Below are 12,172 nucleotides of genomic sequence, written 5' to 3' on the forward strand. Positions count from 1 at the left end.
ATACAGATTTAGAAACAATTAACTAAAACGGTGAAATCATACCTTGCTACCGTAATTTAGTAATCATTCAATGAAATTTAACTTTCCTATTTTTTATAAATTATAATAATAATTTTTTTTAATTTTTAAATATCCAACATATAGTAGACCATTTTTACGTTGTGAAAAAAACACATATATTTATGAATTTTTAGGCAATATGCCCTAAATAGAAATAATAATGCAAATGCATACATAATATAGCCTTAAATGATATCCAAAAATTACTTATGTTGATTATGTTTTGAAATGCTCGAATATTAAATTTATAGTAAGCAAAAATCCAAATGACACATTAAGCATTCGTATGGAATGACATATATTTAAATATTATAACATTTTTTTAATCATTAAAAATATAACAAAAACAAAATGAAAATCAAAGGAATAGGAAAAATAATACAAACAAAATCATTTCATTTAAATTATACTTGAGTATAGTTGTAAGGAGCTATTTTATTAGCTAATATATGTACATATGATCACATACTTGGTTTGCACATCAATATGTATCTATTTAATAAAACACAAATGGCATATGCTATTAACCAAACACTAATAAATAATCCAAAAGATAAATATATCTCATAACATCCTTTTTCCAATTGATCCCAAATGCCTTTATTCCTACCTTTACGCTCTTTCAATTTAAGCATAAGAAATACTCGTTGATTTTGTATATATAAACAAGCAGCTAAGCACATATATATACTATCCCAATTAATAGTGTCTCATTTTTTTAAAAGTCATGTTGCCTTCATCGAATTCATTAAAATCATCAGTTGCTCGTCTTTTATTTCCACTTTTTCTTTCAAAATAGAAATCATCCTTAATTAACTTATCGCTTTGTTGCCCCTTTTCATAATTTTGATTACCTATATATACTCTACTAAAACTGAATTCTCTTTCATTTTTATGATTCAATTTCATTTGTCTTTTATATTTATATTTGCTTTTCATATTGTCATTTTCGTCACTACTTTTTTGGTGAGTTCTTTCCTTACCATAATATCCATTATTTTTTTTATTCCTCTTAATGCTATATTCCGAATTCGACGAATTAAATATTTCACTATCCGTATCATTATTTACATCATTTTCATCATTTTTCCAATCTTGATCATCTTTTTTCATGTTATCCATTCTTAAAAAAAAATTATTTATTATATCTTCGATGTTTTCGTCTTTAGTACTTCTATCAAAGTTTAAGTTCAAATCTACATAACAATTTCTTGCAATTGCATTTTTTATTAAAGAATCCCATGTAGAGTTTTTTTGTAAATTTGTTTTGTCTCCTATTATCCATAAAGAATCTTTTGCTCTTGTAAGGGCAACATTTAATCTTCTTTCATCTTTTAAAAATCCAATATTATTCCCATATTTTTGTATTGTTTTAAACTTATTTTTGTTACTTATAGAATTACTATTTTGATTATTATCTATCCATTTTATTTTATGTAAATCATCTGAATCTTCATCATCCAAATTTTTTGTATCGAAATATTTATTTTTCTTATTTTTATAACTATTCGTTTCATTATTATTTTTTAAACATTCCATAGCTTGCAAATACGATCGAACACATGAAAAAATTATAATGTTTTTTTCTCGTCCTTGAAAGGCATCTACAGTTGACACTTCTGGATATTCATTATCTGGAAAATTATTTTCAAACAATTTTCTAATTAAATGTACTTGAGATTGGTATGGACAAATAATACCAATATCTTTGAGGTTAAAATTAATGGATAATTTATAACATCGAGGTATTGGACTAGCATTATCTTTATTTTCCATCATATTTTGAATATGCACTATTAATCTAAATATAAAATAAGCTTCAGCATAATTAATATACGATTTATGGTGTGTAATTGATTCAATACCTTGTATATTAATAAATTTATAACATCCTAATATATTTAAATAATGTAAATAAAATAATGGTTTATTCATTAAGCTCTCATCATTTTTTATTAACCCATTATAAAAATATTTATTAGGAAAATAACATATTTCTGGCCTCATACGATATTGAACATTTAATAAAACACTTGGAATTTTGCACAATAATAGTCTTTCAAACAATGATCTACTATAACCATATTTTTTACAATCTTCGGAAAATACAGTAGCTGGCAACTGCTTTGGATCTCCAACCATAATAATACTTTTTACTTTCAATCGAAATGGTATTAAACAACTTAATTCCACACATTGACAAGCTTCATCTATTATTAAATATTCAAATTCTATATTTTCTAAAATGGGTGATGCACTACCAGATAATGTACTAAATATAACATCGCTTTCTAAAACCATATTATCTTTATTAATATTTGAATAAAAAGCACCAACTTCTTTATCTGCTTCAATTAATATATTTTTTCTTTCTTCAAAAGTTTTACTTTCTGAATTTAATTTATCGAAACTCCATTCATAATGTGAATGTGATTCATTAAATAAATATAATAATTTTTCCAAATATTTTTCATCAACATTATTTATTATTTCGTCAGAAAAAAAATTATTTATATTTTCAATCTGTTCACATGATTCTTTATTATATCTTGTATCATTAGCATCCACACAATATTTTTTTGAGCTATTGTAGTTCAATTTATCTCTTACTTCTTTCATTTTATTTAAGGTAAAATCGATTGCTTTAAGAGAAAAGGATATAGAATTTTTCCGATTATTAAAATGATCTTCATAAGCATTTTGCTTCGAATTTTTCCTTTTATTAAATATGTAATCTAATGAAATTGGTTGAATTTCTTTATCCGTCTTTTTCGATAACCCAATTCGAATGCATTTAGGTATGATAGTTTGTTTTTTTAAATATGGGGTTTTATGATATTTATTATCGCGATTTTTATCAGTAAACAATGTACCACCTTTTTTATTATACTTCTTATTTATGTAATTAACATTATTATCATCTAAAATATCACTATCGTCACTATTAATGCTACTATTTTTTTTACCATTATTTTCCCTCATAAAATTTATTAAACCATCATTCAAGATTCTTTTAGCAATTTCATCTATAGCAGAATTTGATGGAGAGCACACTAAAATTTTCTTTTTATTATTTCCATTCCCTTCATTATTGTAAACCACCTCTTTTGTGCTGGCTTGTTTTCCATTCTTTAGAATACTATTATTATCATTCATTAATGCATATAATGCAGATATAATACCAATGACCGTTTTTGTTTTTCCAGTTCCAGGTGGGCCTTGTATTAGGGATATTCCATTTTTATTTAAAAAAACTAATTTGACAGCATCAATTTGTGATTCATTTAATATATTATAACGCTTCATATTCTGCAATATAAACTTTTCATAATTATTTAAGTTTTCTTTCTTTTCACTAACTATTTTATCTCTATTTTGATTAATATTTTTATATACATGCTTCTTTTCAGATGCATCCTTATTATTACTTTCCACAGGATCCAAAATTGTATTGAATAAAGGTGAACTCTTACTTCCATACACACTTTGAAATTCTCTTATATTTGTTATTAAGCTACAAATAAAATATGCATGATATTTATTATATGTTATATAATTTAAATTTAATCGATTTTTCCTCTTTTCTGTTTTCAAAGGAAAATTATCTTCGTTTATTAATTTTATGTCATAAATATTTTCTGTCTTGTTAGAAGCAACATCTACTAATCCAAGAATATGCTTTTGCGATTTCATAATTTCTTTTAATTCATCATATCTAATATCTCCATTATCGCCATTTCGTAAATTATCTTTCCCATCGTCATATGGAACTAAAACTATTAGGTCCATTGGTTTCAAATTATCAAGATTTGTTTTATTTTCATTAGATGCCGAAATATTCCATATTAGCCAATATGGCGTTTTTTTTTTTCCTATAACATTAATAACAAATTTGTATGTGTCTCCGACCATCTTGTTTAATATGCAACATCTGCACTCCTCCAAGACCATAGGCTTAAAAAATCTAAAAATAAAAACAAAAAGGCAAAAAATATGTATAATTATATATATATAAACAACTTAGATGACATATTTATTCGCTATATTTTGATCGTTTTTTCCCCATAATATTTTATTTATTTATGTAAATATACTTGTGATATTCGTCTTCATTTTTAAAGCGTGTTGGAATCTCTTCATTAATGCAATTTCTGTATTTATCCAAATTTTCTAAATCGGAAAAGTCCCATTCTAGAAACTCCTGTAACATAATATAGTATTTATTAATAGTATTTTCTAATTCCACTCTTTTTTCTCTCATCTCTTTAAAGTATTGATGCTTATTTATTTCAGAATTTTTTTCATTCAATATGATAGCTCTTTTCTGTGCTTTTAATGAAGCATTTTTTTCTAAAATTTTTTTCGCTTTTTCCAATGCTTCTTCTTTTTTTAATACACCCGAAGTAGTGTCTTCCTTTCTTCCAGTTTCTTTCTCTGTATTTTCTTTTGCTATGCCTTTATTTTTTAACATTTCATTACTGCAAGTTAAATTGGATTTAATACCCGATCTTGATTTATCTTGCTCATAATTTGGAAAGGTATGCTCCTTAATATCATTTTTTTGGGAGTTGGAAACATGGAATGTACGCTCATCTTTTCGTGATAAATCATTAACTTCTTTATCTAAAAAATATGGAAGAAAACATATACCTATATATAATGCTATATACATTTTCGAATAAACATACACAAATGGATTTGAATACATGAATGGAAAAATGCATTTCCTTGCAATAGTAAATCTTGTACCGTAGACATTCTTTAAAAGACTTATTTACAGTATTACATTTTAATAGTTTCATTATTATTTTCTTTAATTTTCTCTTTTTTTGAATATTCAACTTACTTATTTTCAATGGATCGCCTTCTTCTTCCAATTTATTCCTCAATGACAAATCATTGCCTTGAATTTGGTTCAATAAAATTTCTTTAGTTTTATTAAAAATATTTTTGTATTCCCACAAAGCCAGTATTTCATGAATACACTGTGGAAGTTGCAAAGTCTCTACTTTTAATTTATATTGCATAATATTATTCAAGCAGCTTTCATAACTGTTCGACTCTTTCATTTTTATCAAATATATCAATGATTCTAAAATGGTGTTAATAATTTCCTTTTGCTTAGATAAAAGAAATATATTCGTTTCATTGTCAGTTATTAAACACATATTTGATTCAATAAATTGAAAAAAGCTTAATATTTGGCTACTTAAAAAAGATAACTTTTTGAAAAATAAATCCGGTAAAATATTACTTAAAGAACGGTATTTTTCCGCCTTTGCAAATTTTTTTATAAATAACATCCATGTGGAATAAAATTTTAAAAATAGCAAAAGTGCATCTCTTACATAGATATTTATTCCACATGTCTTTATTTTTATAGCAAAATCTTTTATCTTAACACTATAAAAAATGTATATAATAATTTTCCAAATGTTATCAATTATTAAATTAATAATTCGTAATAAAGTGCTATCACAATTATTTCTGCCCATATATTTAATTAAACATTTTATTGTAACATTTAAATAAAACCATGCTTTCGAATTTATTAATATAAAACAATCTAAGATGTTTAATTTTTCATTTGTACTATTATCTATAAATTCCTTTCTTTTTAAAAACAATATCATGGTGTTAGTAAAATTTAATATAGATAACAAAAATAACACCAAGTATTTTTTACACTTAAACAAATCTATTATATAACACTTTAATATATAATCATAAGGGCCGATAATTAAATTATATCTTTTTTCTTCATTTTCCATATCTTTAATAATTATAAGTGGCAATGTTAAAATTTTACTTTTATTCTTTGATCTATTCATTTTATATTCATCTTTCATAATATATTTAATAATCAAATCAAATGCCTTTATTATATTTTTTTTCGTTTTCTTATTTGTATTACTTACACATAGAAAAAAAAAACAATTTATATATTTGTAGATCATCTTATCATTTTCTTTGTTTTTCAGTATCCGTATATTTCTATATTTTTCACATTTTTTTATTAATTTTTGCAGATGATCATATTTATTACTCTTAGTCATATCCCCTTTAATTTTTTTATTATCATCTTTATTGCTACAACTAGTAATATTGATTACATTTGTTTTCCCATTAGAAATGTTGGTATTGTTGCCAATGCTACCCCCATGATTAACGTCCTTTGTATTTTTTGATTTTTCGTCAAGTTCAATATTGTATATTTTATTATAAAAATACAAAATATTGATGTCTTTAACTTCTTTTTTATCATCATCACTACTATAGCATATTCCTTCGTCATAGATATCTTCATATAAATTGTTTAAATTAACTAAATCGTCATAAATAGATGATAAACTACTTTCAATATTTTTAATTGTATTAAAAACGTAGGTAAGAAAAGATATAGCTGAATGAACTTTTGCTTTATATATACCATTTGAAATTAAATGACATAAATATATGGTTTGCGGCAAAAAAAACAATATTAATTTCTTATTCTTTTCTTTTTTTAATTCGTTCATAAACACTTCAACAACGCTATAAACATTCATAAATAAATCTTTATATTTTTCAATTGGTAATACTTGTTCAACTCTATTTATCACAATATTTATTATTTTTATAAATAAAACAAAAAAATGCTCAAATATATGCTTCAACTCTATTAAATTAAAATCGTCATCACATACATTTACTAGGTATTTTATTATTCCATTTTTTTTATCACTAAATATTATATTTGTTAACTTATTTGAATACGCATTCTCTTTTATATTAGCCTTAAATATGTGTAATAATAAGTTGTTTACCGCAAGCTTTTCTTCATTTTTTTGTAATATATCGTTGGAAAATTCTATATTCACTAAGGAATCAAAAATCCCAAAAATTATATTTTTTTCCAACGAATCACGGATATTTGAATCAGATAAAATGATAGACAGCACCTGATAAAATGAAATACGAGTATATGTGTATAGAAATAGAACATATATTTGTATTAACTTATTAAATATAAATAGCCACGCACATACAAATAATACACATCAACGAAAAAACTCATGAGCATACACATTATTCTCCTTCTCATAATATATATAATGAATGCACCAACCTTTATTGAAAACAGGCGAATGTAATAATCCTTGCTATAAATAAGAGGGGAAAGAGAATATATAGCAATATTCTCAAAAATCACACAATTTTCTTTTAATTTTTTTTTATATAAATTTTTTGTATATTCATCCACTTCAAAAGAATGAATATATGATTTTTTATTCATATCAAGGATGTTATAAATAATGTTTATACAAGAATAAGTAGATGCCAATTCAAAATATTTATTTTTTATATTTGCATTTTTTGCAATATATAATTTAAAATTATTCAAAAAATACAAAACTTTGAATGACAAATTTAGCAAATTATTAATTATTTCCATATGATCTTGAAATAAAATCCATATCAAATACGTATTACTTTCATTGCTAATAATAAATTTATTTAATTGAAAACTTTTTGTACTTTCTTCATCTAATATATATGCCGTATTCTTACTACCTTCATTCTTCAATATATTTGACGGCGTTTTTATTTTGCTGTTATTATTACTGTTGCTGCTCTTGCTACTTTCGCCATTATCAATAATATGGGTTTTTTTTTTTTTTATGTGAAATAATAAATATATTCCACATAATAAGCATTGCATATATTTAAATATATCATAATCCCTAATACTATTTTTTAAAAAATTATCCTCTTTTTTTGGTTTATTCGAATAAGTATTTTCCTCAGACAAATTGCTGTTAAGCATTTTAATAATACAACCATCTGATAATTTTATCCAATATAAAAATATGGAAGATATCAGTTTTTTAGTTGCATCGTTAGAAAAAAAAATTTCGTCATTTATAAATGTGTTATGAATAATTTTAAAAATAATTAATTGTATAAAATTGTCTGAGTATCTTAATGAATTTAACATTAAGGAATAAAGGATTATCTTTTCCTTCAAAACCTTCTTGATTCCGTCTTCCACCGCGGTGTGTTTTAACAGAAGGAATATATGTGAATAAATGTAAGGAAATATATTTACATATTTGTTTGCATTTTTGGCATTTTGAATAGTTCCTCCTTGCTCCACTTGTTTATTATTACTATTATATCCCAAGTTTTCAGAAATTATGCAAACATCATCTTCTTCATTCTTTTCATTTTTATTACACCCATCCTTATTATATAACGATTTATCGATTTCTATTAACAATTTCTTACTGGTTTTAAATTCTTTATATAAAATACCACAGAAAAAATATAATGATTCGTCATCTGCATATTTTTTTATAATATTATATATATTTTTATCATTTAACTTTAAAAAGTTTTCAATAAATAATTTCATATTTTCCTTATTTATTTTATTTATATCTAACTGATAATCATTGTCTACTTGAAATATTTTCGACCCATTTAACATTAGTTCTAATATAATTGAATATACTTTATTACTATTGACAGGACACACAATTTTATTAATAACTCTGTAAAAATTTATTTTAAACAATTCATTTTTTATTATATTTATTAAATTTTCATCATTTTTTATAACTGAAGAAATATTCTCTATAAATTTCTTTTGAAGAACGTAATATACCATTAAGCATTTTTGACAGTTCTCTATATTCTCAAGAATTATATTTTTTAATTTATTTAACTTTTCATAATAATTTAATTTATTCTTCTTTATATTCTCTTTAATATCTTCCAATTTATTTTTTTTATTATAAGCGTCATCATCAAGAATGGAAGCGAGAAATTCGTGTTTTTCGTCAATTACGTTTGTGTAAAAAAAATAAACAACTTCTTCATAGACATTCTTGCATATTATATGATTAATATCAATATTAGATTCTTTTGTTTTTTCGAAAAATGATTCAATAGAACTTTTATACAAATCACTAATATTCACTCTTTTAATACATCCTTTTAATGATTCAAAAAATTTAATGTTCTTGACGCTTTTTGATTTCCCATCTCCATTATTATCCATTTAAGCACGTACTTTATATCGATATATTTTACTCTCTATGTGTTTCCCTGTTTTTGAATACATGAAATAATCATAAATTCTGTTTTTTTTTGGCAAATGTGTTATATGGTTTATAAGGATTATATATACACACGCACAATGCATGCTTATAATACTTATATCAAGCATGAAAAATTAATTCTTTAAAGTAAATGAAAATTTATGTTGCATTCATATTTTTACAAAACATCTTTATCTAATGATGGCATTTGTCAATATTGTGGACAAATGTATTTGTTTACTGCATACGGAATTACAAAAAAAATTATTTAAATACTTTAAAAATTGAAAATGTTTTACTTATATGTAATATTCATATCTTTATATGGGCTATTTTTATTTATTTAAAGACATTATACGCTTCAAATAAAAATACTAACTTTCATTATTCGGTACGTATTTACACCTTTATTAGTGTCTACGTAAATGCATTTCATTTATCATCTGATTATTTTATTTTCCTCTATATTTTATATATATTGAGAACACTTAATAAATAAAAAAAAGTACCAAAAAATTTTATAAGAAATTAATATAACTATTTGAATTATTCATTCTATATCATGCGCAAAAGGAAGCACGTGCTCCTATGACATCTAATAATATCATTTCTCTTTTATTTAATATATATAGTGTTTATTTTTTTACATTTCTATTTTATTTATTTTTTATATATGTATCGTTAATTTTTTTTAACGTGAATGGATTGAATCAATTATAGTGCTTATTAGTAGTAGCATTATTGCTGTTTTCCGTTTTTCTTAATTATATATATTTATTTAACTATTTATATTTTTATAAAAATAGTAAAACATTTTAACAGATATTTAAAAATACTTTATTTTATTTTATAACTAATTCTCATAAAACACCACATAATCATATTCATATAATACGTAATACATGTAAGCGCATTTACATTCCATATAGCTTCTTATGATCACTTTAGGTAATAATTTTTTTAATCATATTTCTTTCAATGTATTTTTTTGAAATCAACAAATATTCTTACATTATATATATAATTAATATATACATTTGCATATACATAAATTTATTATGAATCGAGTTCCATTTTATTTTCCCTTTTTTGTAAGCTATTAATTACCGTTATATTTATATTACATCATTATAAAAATGCGTACAGTTGTATCATCTCACACTATACCTTCAATATATTTTAAAATATCTAAGAACCCATTTCTTTAAGTATAAATAAACATAAACTTATTTTTTTTTCAATACCATTTTGGTTATAAGAAATTATTCACTTACTAATAAAAAAAAAGACTGCTATATATTCTTTTTATAATTACCATTTGTAGGGAAATTAACGATATTTTCATGGTACTTCACCCATGCATACATCTATGTGCCATAAGAAAAAAAAAATCAAATAATCAATGATAAATATATGTAAAAAAGTGTGCGGAAATATGACATAACCAACTATTGCAAAATAAAAAAGTAAAACTTGATGAAACCCTTTTAAACCATTGTTCCTCACATTTATTTAGCGCATACAGCTTTGCTTTATTTTATATAAAAACTTCATCGTTTATCTTTCAAATTTATTTATGATGTATAAATTTGATCAATTTAAAAGTTTAAACTTTCATTAAATTAACCATGAATAAAAGTAAATGAAAAAAAACATTTTAGAAATATCAGGAATGCCACAATAGCAATTCGTATCATTAAAAAAACAATCATAAAATAAAAATAAACAAATAAACATATGTTACGAACGAATAAATTGATATGCTACATGCATATTAATTTATTTCTATTGTAATGTTCAAATTTTCCGCTATGTAATCTAGCCCAACCAAACAACTTTCGGCAACAACCCTGCAGCCATCCTTTGAATAATTTTTTAAAGTGTTTATAATAACATCTTGTGCATCTTTATATTCTTGTGAATTTAAATTTAAACTTCCTAAAGAGCCCAATGCTAAAGCCGCTTCATGCCTAACCATTTCATGCTCTTTTTCATTTTTCAAAGATGATATTAAATACTTTAAAGAATTTAAACGTAATGCTTGTCCTAGTACAAATGCAACCTCATGCCTAAAAATGGCTGATTTTGTGTCTCTTAATAAAGCTTCCCCTAAAGCATTTATAGAATCCTCTGATTCCATGTCTCTCAATTTAAATAATGCTTCATATCGCAATTTTAAAGGTAAATTAATATTATTTAAATCGTCAATTAATTTACCAAAGTTATCATTACTATTTAATGTAAATACAATTGGATCAATTGTATTAAATCTTTTAGAAACAAATTCTTCACTTCTTTTTTCTTTTATTGCATCCTTTATAATATTTTTATTAGAACATGAACAAACTGCGTATTTGTTTTTTTCAATTAATGAACTTAAAGCTAATTCACAAGTTTCTCTAACTTCTATTTGTTCATCGTTTATAAATTTTTGTATAACTTCTATATTTGAATCGCTACCTATTGCGGCTAACCCTTCAGCAGCTTCATGCCTAACCATTAAATTTTCGTCTTTATCACTTAATAATCTTATTAAAAGATTATTATTTTTTTCATTACCTATTTGCCCTATTACATATGCAATTTCATGCCTTAATAAAACGCTATCATTATTTTCTAAAGCATAAGTAAGAATATTTAGTACTTCATCTATATCATCTTTATACACTTCTCGGCACTCATATAATGCTCTCATTTGTTTTTCTATAAATTCATTTTTAACATCCATTAAATATTTCCTTATAAAGTTTTTATTTGTACTATCTTCATATTTTATTACTCGAGGCCCTTCTATTTTAATTTCAGCCATTTTTTGCTAATATTTTTAATTATTAAAACGTATTTTTACTTTTCAATTTTATATTTAAGATATATGCACAACCCGTTATTCTGTGATTGGCAAAATAATTTGATATACAATTCAAAATGAGGTTTGTACAAATATATATTACAAATACATCCCAATTAATATCTACTATCTTCAATATTTAAATACATTTCATTCAATTTTTATGTTATGCTATGGGATA

At 23.5% G+C, this 12,172-nt stretch overlaps 2 protein-coding genes across 2 annotated transcripts; both read right to left on the reverse strand.

The window, feature by feature from the left end:
* Positions 1 to 759: 759 nt before the first annotated feature.
* Positions 760 to 9,103, reverse strand: PCHAS_1402900 (conserved Plasmodium protein, unknown function; the record flags this gene model as incomplete). The annotated part of the gene is made up of 4 exons (XM_016799525.1): positions 760 to 4,024; positions 4,155 to 4,683; positions 4,907 to 7,001; positions 7,169 to 9,103. The coding sequence occupies 4 exons, from the start codon at positions 9,101 to 9,103 to the stop codon at positions 760 to 762; spliced, it is 7,824 nt and encodes a 2,607-aa protein (XP_016654805.1).
* Positions 9,104 to 10,917: 1,814 nt separating this feature from the next.
* PCHAS_1403000 (deoxyhypusine hydroxylase, putative) lies at positions 10,918 to 11,952 on the reverse strand (the record flags this gene model as incomplete). The annotated part of the gene is made up of 1 exon (XM_731520.2): positions 10,918 to 11,952. The coding sequence occupies one exon, from the start codon at positions 11,950 to 11,952 to the stop codon at positions 10,918 to 10,920; it is 1,035 nt and encodes a 344-aa protein (XP_736613.2).
* Between the last annotated feature and the right edge of the window lie 220 nt (positions 11,953 to 12,172).

Source organism: Plasmodium chabaudi, assembly GCF_900002335.3.
Source record: "Plasmodium chabaudi chabaudi strain AS genome assembly, chromosome: 14".
Taxonomy (NCBI): Eukaryota; Apicomplexa; class Aconoidasida; order Haemosporida; family Plasmodiidae; genus Plasmodium; species Plasmodium chabaudi.